Source organism: Telopea speciosissima, chromosome 7, assembly GCF_018873765.1.
Source record: "Telopea speciosissima isolate NSW1024214 ecotype Mountain lineage chromosome 7, Tspe_v1, whole genome shotgun sequence".
Classification (NCBI taxonomy): Eukaryota; Viridiplantae; Streptophyta; class Magnoliopsida; order Proteales; family Proteaceae; genus Telopea; species Telopea speciosissima.
The window spans coordinates 40,913,925-40,932,534 of record NC_057922.1 but is presented as its reverse complement, the minus strand read 5'-3'; the positions used below and the strand labels follow the sequence as shown (position 1 = coordinate 40,932,534).

The 18,610-nt window shown below is 39.1% G+C and overlaps 1 protein-coding gene across 2 annotated transcripts in view; it reads left to right on the top strand.

The window, feature by feature from the left end:
• The window catches only part of LOC122666964 (protein GAMETE EXPRESSED 2), a 56,854-nt gene that overhangs the window by 29,867 nt on the left and 8,377 nt on the right, over nt 1–18,610 (top strand). For both annotated transcript variants that reach the window (XM_043863102.1, XM_043863103.1), the window contains 5 exons: nt 3,285–3,409; nt 4,267–4,484; nt 4,634–4,861; nt 6,328–6,560; nt 7,820–8,058. In XM_043863102.1, coding sequence (XP_043719037.1) covers nt 3,285–3,409; nt 4,267–4,484; nt 4,634–4,861; nt 6,328–6,560; nt 7,820–8,058 — 1,043 coding nt within the window. The remainder of the gene's footprint in view (nt 1–3,284; nt 3,410–4,266; nt 4,485–4,633; nt 4,862–6,327; nt 6,561–7,819; nt 8,059–18,610) is intronic.

The following is an 18,610-nucleotide window of genomic DNA, read 5'->3' as shown; positions in this document are numbered from 1 at the left end:
CTTGAAGGCTTGTCTTGTTGCCAAGGACGATGCCCAAGTGTATGGTGTTGATTATGTTGTCACTTTTTCTCCTATGGCTAAGCATACTTCTGTTCGTATATTAATTTCCTTCCTGCCACACATTATTGGCCTCTCTTTTAGTTGGATGTTAAAAATGCATTCTTGCATGGAGATCTCCATGAGGCGGTTTATATGGAGCAACCTCCTGGGTAAGCTCAAGAAGTCTTTGTATAGGCTGAAATAGTCGCCCCGAGCTTGGTTTGGTCGGTTTATTGAAGTTATTTTGGAATTTGGATTGACTCATTGTAGTAGTGACCATTTTGTGTTTTTCCGGCATTCTGATGCAGGAAGAATATTTCTTATTGTATATGTGGATGATATTGTCATTACAGGAGATGACTCTTCAGGAATTGAGAAGTTGAAGATTCATTTACAATAGAAGTTCCAAACTAAAGACTTGGGAAGATTGAAATACTTTCTAGGTGTGGAAGTAGCTCAATCTAGGAAAGGAGTTTCGCTCTCACAACGAAAGTATGTTCTTGTTCTTCTTTTAGAGACAGGATTGTTAGGATCCAAACCTCTAGATACTCCTATGGATCCTAATTTAAAGCTTACAGCTGATGTTGGTGATGTTCTTAATGATCTCGAGAAGTATCGGAGACTTGTCAGGAAACTAAACTATTTGACTGTGACTCAACCTGACATTGCCTTTCTTGTCAATGTTGTGAGTCAGTTTCTATCTGCTCCTCATACATCTCATTCGGATGCTGTTATACGTATCTTGAGGTACCTCAAAAAGGCTCCTGGACATGGATTACTTTACTCTGATCATGGACATGGGCGTGTTGACGGTTTCTCGGATGCTGACTGGGCTGGATCTCCCATTGATAGGAGATCAACTACTGGTTATTGTACTTTTGTTGGTGGAAATCTTGTGTCGTGGAAGAGCAAGAAACAGACTATCGTGGCTAGATCGAGTGCAAAATCAGAATATCAAGCCATGGCACATGTTACTTGTGAGTTGATGTGGGTGAAATAGTTGTTGACTGAGCTTGGTTTTAGGGATGATTCTCCCATGCAATTATGGTGTGATAATCAAGCTGCTGTTCATATTGCTTGAAATCCTGTGTTTCATGAAAGAATGAAACACATTGAAGTAGATTCTCACTTTGTTTGAGAGAAGCTGAAACAGGGACTCGTCTCTCATAGTCTTGTTTGTACAGGAGAACAACTTGCAGATTTCTTTACAAAGTCTTTAGGGAGTGCTAGGGTATGATTAATATCTACACTCCAACTTGAGGGGGAGTGTTAGTAGGGACTCTGTTTTATGTCCTGGTATGTTCAAGAGTAGTTTAGGTATTTTTCAGTTTTCTTATTTCCTATTGTGTCTCTTAAGTCAATATATATAGTGAATGAATGTGGAGCTCTCACATTAAGTGAGACACTCCAAAGTTACCCGATTCTCATTCTGCTTCTTCTCCTCTCCTCTGCTCTTCTTCTTTCTCCTCTTTTCTTTATTGTTTACACTTACAAATTTCATAAGAAGTATATTGAAGCCTATTAGTATTTCATTACTGCCCCCCCCCCCCCCCAAACAGGTATATTTGTTGGTTGTCTCCAATATTAGAATTTGAAGTTGATATGTCAATATTGGACCTTTGTAAAATCTAATTTTATGTACTGATTCCACAATCATCTCCTAGGATTTATTAGGAGAACAAAATAGTCCCAACTGCTAACCTTGTCATGCAGATACTTCTTGGTGCAGAAACTAGGCTGTAAATACCTAATTCTGCTGGAAATAGAAGAAGAGAGGAAGGTTCTCACAGAAAACCAACAAATAAAAAGAAACCAAACATGGAAACTTGGGAGAAAGTGGGAAACGGTGAAATAATCCAAGACTTGGATCTAATATTAGGAATATGGAATCAGAACTTGAATTAGGAACCAAAGAATATTCAGAAATTAGAGAAGAAGAACAAACAGAAATTGATGTCAGCAACTAGATGTCAAAATTCAGATTTTAAAAGAATTTTAATAAATTGCAGAAATTGGTCTGATGACTGGAAAGTCCTACCTCTGCCGGGAATAGAAGAAGAGAGGAAGATTCTCACAGAAAATCAACAAATAACCAGAATTTCGAGATTTGAATGACTCACAAAAGGATGAACAGATTGAGCTGAAATTTTGGTTGAGTATTCCTAGGATGGAGACCAACCAGCTAGCAAAGTTTCAGTCCAATCCAACAAAGATTGACGGATATGATCAGATTGGCTTGAAGAGTAAGCTATATTCAAGAACTTTAGATCAGATAGCTAGACTTAGATCTATTTAGATCTGATAGAAAATAAGATCAGAAATACATGTGCAAAATATCAGGTTGATCAGACTACAGTTGATAGAACTAGTGAAACTTGATAAGAAGATTCATCATGTAAAACAGAGTATCGATTTCTAGTTTGGAGAACTGGTAAACTGATTAGATCAGAAGATATAGAAATGTACTAGAAGATATCGAGAAAACAGAGGTAACAACTATGGCATTGAATCACCAGCCTAACCTGGGAGGAACTCACAGCAAAGCCATGCATAAGCACCAAATCAATATGCCCTCAGGCCATAATTAGAATATTATTAATCTTAATTAAAACATTTGGTACAGCAGAGATTTATAGACTAGACTGACCCCCCAAATTCCTCTTCAGACCGTGACTCAAAATTTAAATCGGAATAATATAGCGAAACCAATTTCTGGGGACAATTTAGATTTCCTCATGAGACAAGGGAACTAACTTAGATTGCTAATTTTTCTTTAATTCCAAATAGAAAATTAGTTCTAATACTAAACTGACTCTAAACTCCAAAAGCAACTAGGAAAACACTACTTAACTGAATTACTAAACTCGTATGGACCCTAAACTACCCAGTCTTGGCTTATATTTGAAGTTCGTTACAAACCCCATAAACAATTAGTCTAAGGCCCATGGAACGCATCCATGGCCCAAAGTTAGGTCTATCCAGACCCAAACGGTAGGCTTGCCTGCATTATTCTTTTCTTTTTTCTTCATTCTTTCTTTCTTTTTTTCTGTTTTTTTTTTTTTTTTTTTTTTTCTCTCCTATGTTGATGGGGATAAACCTTTGTATATTATTAGTTTTGGAGAATTGTGTTGATCCCCATTTTGTAGATTCTTGTATTTGGGCATGCAAGATATTGATAACAGAATTTTAATATTTACTAGTATTCAGGCTTATCCAATGTATATTGAAATATTGATTTCTTGCAGGGGAATATTTTCCTAAAGCCTATAATGATACTCTATTTGTTTGGGAGGATGAGTCAGTTGCTTTTGATGCTATAGGAAATGACTACTTCGCTGGTGGAAATGCAAGCATTGTTGAATCGTCAATGGTACGGTTTAAAGCTATGGGAAAAAGGAAAATGTCACAAGCAAGTGATGTGAATAATATCATTAGGGTTGGTGTTGAGGCCATACAAGAGGCGATAACTTGGATTTGACTCTGTGTTCAAAAATGATCTTCAATTTGAATCAAGTCATAATTCATTTTTTCTTCTTAACTTTTTCACTTTTTTCTGGTCAGTAGTCACTGTTCAGTGGAAATATTAAAATCTGGTTCTTCTTAACATTTCTTCCAGTTAAGGGAATTCGTCCTGCTGCCATTATTTTGCTTCACTCCAAATCAATTTTTAGCTACCTATTAATGGTAAAGAAGAGGGCGGACCTCAGCGCAACGGTAAGGTTGCTCCATTGTGACCTAGTGGTCGCAGGTTTGAGTCAGGAAACAGCCTCTCCGAAAGGTAAGGCTGTGTACATTATGACCCTACCCAGACCCCGCAGTGGTGGGAGCCTCGTGCACTGGGTGCACCCTTATTAATGGTAAAGAAAGCATAGAGATCAAAGGCCATTTATGCCTAAAGCTATCGATTGTGCCAATGGAAAGCTGTAAAGCCTTCTTTTTTTTTTCCGGATCAATATAAAGCCTTTAAATATCTCATTTCAAGGATAAAATTGAAGTAATATTTTTGAAATCTATCAAATGGAAAACTTATACAATTGGTAACAGTTCATTGAAGGTTCCTTATTATTTTGATAGTGTGCTAACATAATATTTTTGACCTTAGATTATGTAGTTTACCCCACAGTCATAATAACCAGCCAGATAGATATATAATTTGTTGAAGATGAACATCATTTATAGTTTTCTGGGAAGACTATAACTTACTATTGCTTTTTGTTGTGTTGGCAGCCATGTCATGGATCACTTCTCCAGTATGGTCAACTGTTCAGATATACACCTTATAAAGGTTACTTTGGGAATGATTCCTTTACTTACACTATATCTGATATAAATGAAAATATGGTTTCCGCCTCAGTAATTATTTCCATCCTCAGTACTCCACCCCAGTTTGTTTCCTTACCTGTTCAATTGCAAGCAACTGAAGATTTGATAAGCCCCAGATTTGGGTAAGAGTTGTTTCAAAGTGAAGCAGATAAAGCTTAAACTTCCACTTGCATAAACATAACTTTGAGTTAGACAAAATAGATTCCAACCCCCCACCCGGGTTTTGAATTTTGTTTTAAAATCTGTATTGAAATTTATTTTCATTTTGCAGTGGTTTTACTGGTTTTGAGATAAAGTACTCTGACTCAGAGGAGAACATCTCCGTTACTCTCAGTACCCAATTTGGTTCGATATTTCTTTCTCCTATGCCAATGCAGTTCTGGCAATCAAGATGGAATCCACTTGCTATCAGCGAAGGGGAAGGAGATTGGAAGGGTTTGATCTTAGAGGGCCATGTGGAAGTAATTAATTTTGCTCTTCAGTCAATCCAGTATCTTGGGTACTGTACTTAGCATTACATTTTCTATCCATAGGTTGAACTTTATAAATTTTAGCTTTCTGATCCTGAATTGTTTACTCAACACACTATGCTTTGAGGAAAATATATAGTTGTTACTTCAAACTGATATATAGTGCTATGTCGGTAGTTTTCATATTCTGGTAGTTATTTTCTGTCACCACCCTTTCTTTTTCTTTTTTCTTTTTTCAAAGAAAAACTGTTCTTTCAACTTGATGACCCAAAAGAAAGAAGGATTTTTTTTCATTAAAAAACTAATGTAAAAGTAAATTGAATCCTTTGACATTTGTTGGAAGGTATGAAAGGTTTTATGGTCTAATGACAGCTTAAGTGGATGAAATCCAATAGCTGTTATGGTTCTTATTTATTCTGTTTGTTTGTGTTACTTCCATGCTTTTGAAGCCATGGTCTTCCATGAATTTTAGAGCAGAGGCCCTATGGTTGTAAAGATTAATGTCTAGGTTTGAAAGGGAAAAACCCTTTCAAGTTCACAAAATTGTGGACTTTATGGTCCAGGTTTTGTTTCCTTAGAAGAAAATGCTTCAAAACATAGCATCTACCAAACCCAATTTTGTCCCACCCCCCCCTTCTTACGGGGATGCTAGAGGATTGATAAAGAAGGATAAATGTTAGGAGAAATGAATGAGAAATTAGCTAAAACAAAAGGGACACTGGGTGAAAAACCAAACAGGATTTTCAGGGATTTCCTTAACCAAGCCCTGTTCAAAAGGAATAAAAGTTTCAAAAGAACAAGTAAATGAGGAATAATAAAATAAATTTATTACCATATATAAAAAATTGTGCACTACTTGTCCAATTTTATGTGGTTGCTCTTAAGACCTTGTAAAGCCTGAACATTATTTCTTTAAGTCTTTGAGAACTCATTTATTTATGCAGTAGAATTGGCAAAATTATATTCACTGTATACAATAGATAGCATTGAAGCATTGCCTTCTCTATTTTACTACATGTAGGATTACCCTTTCCTCTTAATCACATTTGTCCTTTAATTATAATATTAGCATCATCCTAAAAGCTTTTCCTTTTCCAGTGGCTATTTCAGCCTTATGCAGGGCTGATTTGGTTGTTCTGACCATTTGATTGATAGGATATCTTCCAAACTATCCACAAAACAAATTTAATGGGTCTCTCTCAGCTGCATCGCCCACCATATATTTGACTTCCCCTTTTAATTTTAGTGGTCCAGATTTCTTTCAAAATCATTAAATTTTCAACTGACTATTAAACCTCATCCTGACATATATACTGAATTCCAAATTGGCTGAAAGTTGACATGAGTAGAGGTGATGTAGACAATAGGGCGCACAAAGTTTGAGAACCCTTCTGATTGCCACGTGGTGGATATTTTGCCAGACAAGTAAAGTTTTTCCTTCATTATTACTGTTTTTGTTATCATTATTTTCATTATTTTGTTTTCCTCCTTTCAGAAATGATAACTTCAGTGGAGATGATTTCATCCATGTTTCTACCATGAACAAAAATGGAATAAATGATGCCCATGTTCCAGTTTTTGTACAACCTATCAATGACCCTCCATTTATTCATGTCCCTGAATTTATAAAGTTGCGGAAGCATGATGAAGGTGGTTCGCAGATCTTCAACAGTGAAAGAGATCAGTTTGAATTCCTAATTGGAGATCCAGATCTTTTTAATTTTCCTGGTATGCTGTCAAACTAAATGAACTGTGTGGAATTCATATTCTGGTTTGTGGTTCAACTCTGTGTGTGTATGAGCTAAGGGACTGAAAAGGAAATTAGTGTCCAGAAAAAGTTGTTTCCTTTATTTTGCTTCTGGAGTCCACATATCGGACCTAAGGCTATGTTTGGAAGCCAAGAAAAGAAAAGAAAAGAAAATTAAAAAAATTTTGAATTTGAGGAGAGAGGTAGTAGACACATTAATCAACCATTGTATCATCATGATTTTTGTCTTTTTTTGTTATTTCTTTTCTTGGCTACCAAACATAGCCTAAGTGTTCAAATTTTGTAATGTGTTATAGTGATTGGTTGGTAGTAAATAGTGGTGGATCTTGAATCTGCACCGGAATTAGCCCACAAACCCGTGCAATGGAATACAAGACATTGTACCCCCAACACTCCTAATATCCTATTCTTTCAATTTTCATCATTTCTGAAGCTATAACCCTATTTTATCCCATAAAACCTCACATAAACGGCTAGGGAAACCTTCATTCTCATAGCTGCTTAATAGGATTCAACCTCCAAAATCCTTTCTTTGACAGTAAAGGAAAATAAAAAATTTTGTTCTTAAAGTTTACTGAAAAGTCTGAAGTTATAACCTTATCTTCAAAACCCTGATCTTGAAATCAAGAGTCTCTTCTGTAATTCTATTTTCTAAACCCTATTTATTGAGATCTGGACCCAGTAGTTACCCATAGAACCTAGTTGAGTTTGTGAGGATATCCTCTCCTACATCAGTCAGTTATGTCTCTGTGTGCATGTGTGTGTCTGGCGTGCATAAGTGAGTGAGATTTGACAGCAGTATTAGCAAGCCTTTTTTGGATATTTTCATGATTAGGAACCTCAAATTAAAATTTTTCTTAATCTCTCAGTCATATTATGTTCCATCTCTGTAGCTTTGACTGCAAACTCCTTGTCTTTCCCTCAAAACAGCACTTTCTTCTGCAAGAAATTTTGGTTTGACACCTTATGAACTGAATGAAAAGTTAATCTTCGAAACTTTTCTCCCATATTGGGAACATGGAACCATAATGAAATAATTCTTTCTTTGATTAAAAGGATAAAATATACTGAAGATAAGTCATTGATGATGAGAACAGTACAGAGAAGAGACCTTTTCAACCCGTCCAGTTATTTCAAATGTTTGGAGTATACCTAACAGTTGCATCCTCCATTCTGTTAATATCAAAGTTTTAATGTCTTTTGACGGATTGCTTTTCAGGGAATGAGTCTCGCTTTTTGGTCACACTTTCCATGGAGGTTAATGCTGGAATTTTGGTAACTAACCTACCAATTCACCTTATCAATACAACTGAACTGAAGCTGAAGAGCAGTAACCAGTGGCAGCCCCTTCAGACTTTTGTCAGTATTTCAAGACATTTTTTGGTCAAGGCAAAAGGAGTTAGATTCAGGGGAACAATTAAGGACTGCAACAATGTCATGCAGCAACTGTCATATCAAGTGAGTGAACTGTCTCACATCAGTAATGCATTGCCTGGATTTCTTTTATTTCTGTTTTCTAAATTTTAGTCGGTGACATTTGGTTAAAACCAAACATTGGCTAGATTCCTAGTTTTCTTCTCTATTTTAATCACTTCTGCTATAACAAGATCATTTGCATCTCTAATTTCTTAGGGTAGCTAAGATAGATATAATTCCTATTAGTATAGGGGTTTATCTTTAACAAAATATCCAACTCTAGGTCTGTTTTAAGGATAGGCAACTAGGTTTAAAATAATGAAAATAACCTGGGTACAGAGGAAGTCCATTACCGCTATCCACTGTTAATGGTCATACTGGCTGCTGCACATGAAGTGTTCTTATAATCTTTAACCTATATTTTCAAGGCAAAAGTTTCCCTGGTCGGCATACCAGGTAAGGGTGTCTTTGGTCTGCACCTAAATCTACCACGTGGAAGGGTAAAATGGCAAATTTGACTATTGGATACCTAGAAGATGGTCTGGATAGACCACATGTCAAATTTTAACCCAGTTCTTATCATTTACCCCCTGTATTGGCATGCATTCCCGTGTATGTCCATGCATATGTATTGATCCTCCGATCACTTCCGGTCTCTTCTGGTTTTTCAATGCTTTGTTCGCCACATGCCGAACTCTGTTTGCGCCGAAACTTGATATGTGAGCGGGAGACCTTGGGTTCTACCTGTCCACAAAAATTCAGCCCAATCTGATCTGCCACGTGGCAGAAGTAGGCACTTGATCAACGCTTAGTTACGTGGACCGCTAGACCAGAAAACCTTCTCCCTATTTTTAATTTGGAACCTAGTGTTGGTCAACTGGGTCAACTGGGGTATTCTGGAGTGGTGTTGTCATTGTTGGCAACCTTATTAGTCATGTTGGTGATGCGGTAGTGGTATTTAGTGAGTTGGAAGAGCTAAAATGGTCAAACAGTCACCTACACAACAATAAGGGTATTTTGGTCATTTGGCAGGGTTACAGGGGTACCCACAAGAAGGTTGGCGAGGATGGGTTTACTATAGTATACTATCAGAGATCCAAAGACTACATGAAGAATATTTGGCAGACTCAAAGGTTCAATGGGTATTATTATGGCTGCAACATGTATGGACACAGAGTAACAGAATGTAGAAGAAATGTCAAGCTTGCAATTGTCCAAATGAAGAACAGGTTTGCACCACTATTGGATCAAAATGTGGAGAAGAAATATCACACAAAGAACAAGGAAGTGTTTACAAAGAAGGAAGCCAGAAATTCCATTACTGTATCTGAAAAAGCAGTTTGTGTTGAGAAGAAGAAGATAGGAGAAAGCAGCAAATCATTGATTATTCAGACGACTTTAAAGGCTTAACGAAGATCATCTCCGTGGATTCTTGACTGTAGGTGTTCTACTCATATGATAGGAGAAAGAGATAGATTTTTAAATCTTGATAAAGTTGAAAGTGGCTTAGTTAGATTTGGGAATAATGATGGGGCCAAGATTGAAGGCAAGGGGACAGTCAACTTGGATCAAGGAAGAATAAAATCTGACAGGGTGTTGTATGTGAGCGGATTGAAACATAACCTTCTGAGTGTGAGTCAGATATGTGACCAAGGAAATGAGGTCTTATTTACGAAGGAAGGTTTTGAGATAAGGAAGACGAAAAATGGAAAGACAATGGCTCATGGTTCCAGGACAGATGGGAATTTGTATGTTCTTACAGAGAGCAGTGATGATAGATGCATGATCAGTCAGGAGGATGAAAGCACACTTTGGCATAGAAGACTTGGGCATATATTTCAAGAACTTAGCCAAGTTAAGCAATAACAAAGGTGTTAAGGATCTTCCAAAAAAAAAGAATCCCACAAATCACGTTTGTGGACCATGTCAGAAGGGTAAGCAAACAAGGGGCTATATACAAGCCAAAGGAACACTATCCTTATAAGCCTTTAGACTTAATTCATATAGATTTGTGTGGACCAATGAGGACTCAAGCAATTGGAGGAGAGAAATATTTTATGCTACTTATTGATGAGTACTCAAGGATGACATGGGTCTTTTTTCTCAAGGACAAAACTGAAGCTTTATGGTGCTTCAAGGTGTTCAAGAAAAGTGTTGAAAATGAGACTAGCAAAACAATCAAGGGCATCAGAGCTAACCAGGGAAAGGAGTTCACATGGAGTACTTTTACAGAGTTTTGTAATGAACATAGCATACAGATTCAGCATTCGGCAGTAAGAACCCCTCAATAGAACGGGGTAGTTGAAAGGAAGAATAGGACAGTTCAAGGAATGGCTAGGGCAATGCTTACGGAAAATAATGTTGCAAAACATTTTTGGAGAGAAGCCATCTATATAGCTGTCTACATTGGCAACAGGTTCTTGTTGAGACCATAGGAATCCAAGACTCCATATGAATTATGGTTTAATAGAAGAGCCACAATGAAACACTTTAGGGTGTTTGGTAGTTGTTGCTTCATCAAAAGAAAGGAAGACAACCATGGAAAATTCGACGATAGAGCAAATGAAGGGATTTTCTTAGGGTATTCCTCAAAGAGCAAGGCTTACAAATGCTTCAATAAGAGGTTGGGGAAGGTTGTGGAGAGTTCTGATGTGAAGATTGATGAAAATTGCCCCACTCTAAACCAGTAGTGTTAGAAGAGGAAAGTTTTGAAGAGTTTGATGATGATACGACTGTGAATGATGATACGAATGTGAATGATGAAGTTGTGAGAAGCATGAGGATACAAACACAGAGATGCTCATGAGACTGACACAGTGACAGAGAGAGATGGAAGACTTAGTTTTAAAAAGTGGCAAAAAGTGCATCCCCCAGTCAAGTCATCGGGGATCCTAAAGCAGGCATGCAAACAAGAAAGATGAAGGCCATTGCATATTCTCTATTGTCACAGGTGGAACCCAAGTCCGTTTATGAAGCAAGCAAAGATGAACATTGGGTTAAAGCCACGAACAAAGAGCTGGATCAGATTGAGAAGAACAACATATGGGAGTTAGTGTTAGAGTTGTTAGTATTTTTGTATAAGGGTAGTTTTGTCACTGTCTTGTTCTAAGACATGACTTAAGTTGTATTTTTCCTTTTTCTTTCCTTATTTTCATTTACCTCCCTAGGGAGGTCAGTGTAATTCCAGAAGTTCCTAATGAAGTTAATATGTGTGTTGAGATATCTCTCAACACACAATCGTATTCTCTCCAAACTTTCTTCTCTTATTTTCTCTTCCTCTTCTTCTTCACCTTTCTCTTACCCTACTTGTATTTACCTATTCATAAATCTTAACTTGGTATCAGAGCAGTCCTTCACTAGTTTGAGAGTCGACTAAGGCTTGGTTGGTCTTCCTTTACCTCTTCTTGGAACCCTAGAAAAGTAGAGGGTTCCATCAGAGGCTGTATTATGTGAAATACTAACTATATAGCATTCTTTGGAGTTGCTTCTTTCAACCCAACAGTAATGGAGGGAGTTCTCTTGTTCGTGGAATGGATTTGAGGCCCTAAAAGCTGAACATAGCATTTCCGCCAGCTGTAGAGTGTTATGCTCATCTCCTCTTCAACTCTCTATCATTTGGCATGTGAACTGCAACTTTTGGATCGCCTAGGGGTCCTCTTTCAGACCCCTAACAGCCCTGTTGTCAAAAGTCCTTGATTGAGGAGCATAGCTCGATCCTTCGCTGGTTCTTAGTTATCGGCAGAATTTATTTTTTTTATGCCTGTGAGTTGTTTTTTTGGCAGAAATAGCATAGATGACTCTTGTTGCTTGGTAGTATTATCTATTTTAGTGCACTTGACTATTATGGAGTGTAACCGAATTGCTTCGTGAGTGTGGATTTCCCTTCGGTTGTTGACTGAACTGCTATGCAACCTGTTTCATTGAGTTGGACTGTTTACTTGGCTGTTTCCTTGTGATTGGGTGGAGTTTTTTTCTCCCCATTTGTTAGTTGTGCAAGTCACCATTCTGCTGTGTTGAGCATTTGTTTGGAACCACACCCACCATGACTGGGAATGATTCTGAGGTCACTGGACCAACTAAGGCCACTGGACAACCTACTAACAAGCCAACTATGGTTTCTTTTGATCACCCCAACACCCAAATCTCTGTTGTAAAGTTGGACAATACCAACTACTTGGACTGGTCTCGTTCTGTGAAGATGTCCCTTAGAAGTAGGGGAATGTTGGGGTATATCACTGGCTCTGTTACGGAGCCTACCACTACTGATCTAGGATATTTGAAGTGGAAGACTGAGAACTCCACAGTTATGACTTGGTTGGTTTTCTCCATGAAACCTGAGATTAGTAGGAGATTTATGGACAAGGATACTGCCAAGGAGATGTGGAATAGTGTTGCCAGGACCTTTGATCGAGTTGGCGACTATGCAAAAGTGTACCAAATTCACCAAAAGGTCATCAACATGAAGCAGGGTGATAGGAGCATATCTAACTACTACAATACTGTTATCGGCCTGTGGCAAGAATATGATCACTACAGGTATCTTCGGCTGTCAAACTATGAAGATGAAGCCAAAGTTTACAAGAATCAAGAAATTGAGCAGATTTTTTCTCTTCTTGGTGGTCTCAATCCAGAGTATGAGCCCATTCGTCTGCAGATTTTAGGGAGGCTCCCTTTTCCATCCTTGGATGAAGTTTGCAGTTATTTACAAAGTGAAGAAACCAGGAGAACAACTATGGACACTGTGCCATCTACTGAGAGATCTGCTCTTGTCTCTAGTTCCCACAAAGACTGGAAAAGTGGGGGGAAAGGCCAAGGGCCAACTCGTGGAGATTACCGTGAGAGATTTAAATGTGATCACTGTGGAAAACTGGGCCACACCAAGGACAGGTGTTGGGATCTTCATGGACAGCCCCCTAGTATGCATGGTGGTTCTTCTGGTGCCCGTGGTGGCAAGCGAGGGGGAGCTAGAGCACATTCTATCACATTTGAGCCTACGACATTTGTCTCCCAGCCTAGTTCTGATTCCCTTTCACAGGATGACATTGCAGCCCTCCGTCGGCTTATGTCTCACCTTGGAGGGTCTCCCACTGGTACTGCCTCTGGAGGGTCAGCTTCTTCTGCCTCAGCTTTACAGGTCTCGTCTGCCCTGTCCACTGCTCCCACTTGGATTATTGACTCAGGCGCCTCTGACCACATGACTGGTATGTCATAGTATTATGACTCCTATTCCATTTGCTCAGGCCGGGACAAGGTAAGGGTTGCTGATGGTTCCCTTTCCTCTGTCTCTAGTAAGGGTAATGTGAGAGTTACCCCATCTATTTCCCTTGAGTCTGTCTTTCATGTCCCTGATTTTGCTACTAACCTATTATCTGTGAGTCACCTAACCAAATTCTTAAATTGTTGTGTTACCTTCTTCCCTTCCTATTGTCTTTTTCAGGATTTGGAGACAAAGAGGGTTATTGGCAGTGGGACTGAGAAAGGAGGACTATATCATCTTGAACCACGGTTACCGGAGCCATCTACTGCTACAGCTTATGTTTGTGGTCGGAGTGACCGTAGTACTTTGGAGTCTATAATGCTTTGGCACCAATGCTTGGGTCATCCATCTTTTGTTGTTATGAGGAGACAGTTACCTCATTTGTTTATTGTTTTTCCTTCTTCTTATGTTTTTCAATGTGAATCATGTATTTTTACTAAACATTGTCGAACATCTTATCCTTATCATGGTAATAGATCCACTGTTCCTTTTTCTATTGTTCATTCTGATGTTTGGGGCCCTTCCCCTACTACTTCTGTGTCTGGTTTTCGTTACTTTGTTTCATTCGTGGATTACTATTCTAGGTCTACTTGGACTATTTTGTTGAAACAAAAGAGTGATGTTTGTGCTGCTTTTAAAGACTTTTATCAACTTATCAGTACTCAATTTGGTACTTGGATCCAAATTGTTAGGTCTGATAAGGGGGGTGAGTACATGTATGGGGGGCTCCAATAGTTCTTTACTGATAACGGTATCATCCATCAACTGGCGTGTGTGGACACCCCTCAACAAAATGGGGTGGCTGAGAGAAAAAACCGCCACTTGTTGGAAATAACTAAGGGTCTCCTCTTTGGTATGCATGTGCCTAAGACCTTTTGGTCTGATGCACTTCTAACCGCTGCCTTTCTCATTAATCGGATGCCATCTCCACTCCTTGGCTCCAAATCTCCCCTGGCTCTTCTTTCTCCTCAATCCTTAGTCTTCTCCTTGCCTCCAAAAGTCTTTGGGTGTGTTTGTTATGTTCATGTCAACAAATCAGCCCGTACCAAGCTTGATCCTAAAGCTCTTAAGTGCATCTTCTTGGGCTACTCTGATTCAACCAAAGGCTATAAGTGCTGCCATCCCCCTTTCCGAATGCTACTAATCTCCAAAGATGTCACCTTCTTTGAGTCTATTCCTTACTTTTCTTCTACTCAACATCCTATTCAGGGGGAGAATGTTAGCAGTGAACATGATGCTGATGTTATTCCTTTTCTATCTCCCTTACCTACCTTTACTTCCCCATTCCTATTAGATATTAGAAAGTACAAAGAAGTGGAGGCTGTTGTTGTTGATATTGATGCTAGTAGTGGTGGTGATGCTAGTATGGAAAAAGAATACAAGGGAACAAGATTCAAAGATCATGTATTCACAAAAGGTGAATGCTTGTTGAAGAAAAGAGGAAAGCAACCATGGTATGTGATGAAGGGAACGGAACCTTGCCAAAATCCCTCTTTGGATCCACATCCTCAGTCTCATCCTCCTCAGTCAGGTAATACTTCTCCTTCTAAATTAGATCTTCCCATTGCTATGAGAAAGGGGAAGAGAGCATGTACTAACCCCATTGCCCAGTTTGTTTCCTATGACTCTATTTCTCCTACAGGTATTGTTTTTCCACTACCCTTGAGTCTTCTTCTATTCCCAAAATGTCACAGAGGCCCTATCCGATCCAAAATGGATGCAAGCAATGTCTGAGGAAATGGTGGCTCTAGAAAAAAACAATACTTGGACACTTGTTGATCTTCCCAGGGGGAGAACTCCAGTTGGATGCAGATGGGTTTATACAATCAAGTATATATCTGATGGTACAGTGGAAAGATACAAAGCTAGGCTGGTTGCAAAAGGGTACAGTCAGGTGTATAGTATTGACTACCAGAGAACTTTTGCCCCTGTAGCCAAGCATAACTCAATCAGGGTTCTTCTTTCAGTAGCTGCCAACAAAGATTGGCCAATGTACAAATTAGATGTGAAAAATGCATTTCTTCATGGGGATTTAGCAGAAGAAGTATACATGCAGCCTCCACCTGGTTTCAAGTATTCCTCGGCTGAAGGAAAAGTGTGTCTCTTGAAGAAAGCTCTCTATGGCCTCAAACAGTCTCCTAAGGCCTGGTTTGAGAGATTTAGACAAGCCATCCTAAAGAATGGGTATTATTAGAGTCAAGCTGACCACACCTTATTTATCAGGAGAGGTAATGGTACAGTTACAGCTCTCATTGTCTACGTTGATGACATTGTGGTAGCTGGGAATGATGTGGCTGAGATAAACAGATTGAAGTCTTATCTGGCTGAACAATTTGAGATTAAAGACCTTGGACTCCTGAAATATTTCTTGGGTATTGAAGTTGCTAGATCAAGGAAAGGAATCAATATCTGTCAGAGGAAATTTATCTTAGACCATCTGAAAGAGACAGACATGATGGGGTGCAAGCCAGCAACTTCCCCCATTGATCCAAATCATAAGCTTGGGGATGAATGTGGCTCTCCTCTCATAGATGCAAGCAAGTATCAAAGATTAGTTGGGAAACTAATCTATCTCTCCTTGACTCGACCAGACATCACTTATGCAGTTGGGGTAGTGAGTCAATTCATGCGTGCTCCTAGGAGCGGACATCTGGATGCAGTGTATCGTATCATTAGGTACTTGAAATCTTGTCCAGGAAAGGGTCTTCTATTTGCCAAGCATGACCATTTGCAGATTTGAGGGTTATACAGATGCTGATTGGGCTAGTGCAGTCTCTGATAGGAGATCTACTTCTGGGTACTGCACTTTTGTGGGTGGTAACCTTGTTACCTGGAGGAGTAAGAGGCAACCAGTTGTAGCTAGATCCAGTGCGGAGGCAGAGTTTAGAGCCATGGCTCATGGAGTATGTGAACTTATATATGGCTGAAGAGACTACTTCAAGACTTGGGCTTTGACACTAAAGGCCCAATGAGACTTTATTGTGACAACAAGGCTGCTATAAGTATTGTCCATAATCCTGTTCAACATGATCGAACCAAACATATTGAGGTTAATCGACACTTCATCAAAGAGAAGCTGGATTCTGGTTGCATTTGTACTCCTTTTGTGAAGACAGGTAATCAAATAGCAAATGTTTTCACCAAGGGTCTTGTTGCTAGTCTATTCAGTAGCCTATTGAGCAAGCTAGGAATGTATGACATTTATTCTCCTGTTTGAGAGGGAGTGTTAAAGTTGTTAGTATTTTTGTATAAGGGTAGTTTTGTTACTGTCTTGTTATAAGACATGACTTAAGTTGTATTTTTCCTTTTTCTTTATTTATTTCCATTTACCTCCCTAGGGAGGTCAGTGTAATTCCAAAAGTTACTAATGAAGTTAATATGTGTGTTGAGATATCTCTCAATACACAATCGTATTCTCTCCAAACTTTCTTCTCTTATTCTCTCTTCCTCTTCTTCTTCACCTTTCTCTTACCCTACTTCTTATATTTACCTATTCATAAATCTTAACTGTTAGTTCCCAGACCGGCAGACAAGAACATTATTGGCACCAAGTGGGTCTTCAGGAACAAGTTGAATGAAGATGGCCAGGTGATGAGAAACACAGCCAGACTTGTGTGCAAGGGCTACGCTCAGGTGGAAGGGATAGATTTTGATGAGACTTTTGCACCGGTAGCAAGGATGGAATCCATTCAGATGTTTCTAGCTTTGGTTGTATACAAGGGCTTCAAGGTATATCAGATGGACGTGAAGTCAGCTTTCTTGAATGGTAATCTTGAAGAGGAAGTATATATAGAGCAACCAAATGGTTTTCAGTTTGGGGAGGATCCAGATATGGTTTGTAGACTAAAGAAAGCTCTTTATGGATTGAAGCAAGCTCTAAGAGCTTGGTACTCCAGACTTGATACTTATTTGCATCAGTTAGGACTACGGAAGTGTTAGGTTTTAGAGGAGAAAAGCTCCAAGGGAGGCAAAGTTCAAACACGATTTGGTGTAATCTGTAATGTCTCTCAACTTGAGACAAACAGCCTTATATTGAGAAGAATATCTAATTACACTCAGGCCTTAGCCTAATACAAATAGCACATAAAATGCATAAGTAAGTGTCTAAGTACAAATATACCCCTGAAACTAAGTACTCTTAACACTCCCCCTCAAGCTGGGTGGTATCTGTCATACATACCCAGCTTGTCTAACATAAAACTAAAGTGATGAGAACTAAGTCCTTTGGTGAATATGTCTGCCACTTGTTCACTTGTCTTCACAAAAGGGGTACAAATAGTCTTCGACTCTATTTTCTCCTTGATGAAGTGCCTGTCAACCTCAACATGCTTTGTCCGGTCATGTTGGACCGGATTATGTGCAATACTTATGGCTGCCTTGTTGTCACAAAGATAGACTCATAGGTTCTGTCTGTCTCAAACCCCAATTCTTGGACAAGTTTCTTCAACCACAAGATTTCACATACACCATGAGCCATGGCCCTAAATTCTGCTTCAGCACTTGACCTAGCTACCACAGGTTGCTTCTTGCTTCTCCAGGTGACTAAGTTTCCCCCAACAAATGTACAGTATCCGGAGGTGGACCTTCTATCAGAAATAGACCCGGCCTAATCTGCATCTGTATATACTTCAATTCTCAAGTTACCATTCCTAGAAAAGAGAAGACCCTTTCCAGGACATGACTTCAAGTACCTGAGGATCCTGTAAACTGCATCAAGATGTCCCACCTTGGGTGCATGCATAAACTGACTCACCACTCCCACAGCATAGGTAATGTCAGGTCTGGTGAGGGAATGGTAGATTAACTTGCCTACTAATCTCTGGTATTTTTCAGCATCCACAAGCGGTTCACCACAATCTTCCCCTAGTCTGTGATTCTGCTCAATGGGGGAGGAGACTGGTTTACATCCCAAATAGCCTGTCTTTGTAAGAAGATCAAGAACAAACTTCCTTTGACAAACATTGATCCCTTGCTTGGATCTAGAAACCTCAATCCCCAGGAAATACTTCAATGGACCGAGGTCCTTGATCTCAAACTGTCGAGACAAGTAAAGTTTAAGCTTTGAGATTTTGGCTTCACTATTTCCCGTGACCACAATGTCATCAACATAAACAATGAGAGCCGTAATAGTGCTGTCCTTCCTTTGTATAAACAATGTGTGATCAGCTTGACTTTGAGTATATCCGTTTTGCAGGAGAGTTTGTCTAAATCTCTCAAACCAAGCCTTAGGAGACTGTTTGAGTCCATAAAGATCCTTCCTAAGACGACACACTTTCCCACTGTCACCAGTATGCTTGAACCCAGGAGGAGGATGCATATACACTTCTTCTTCTAGGT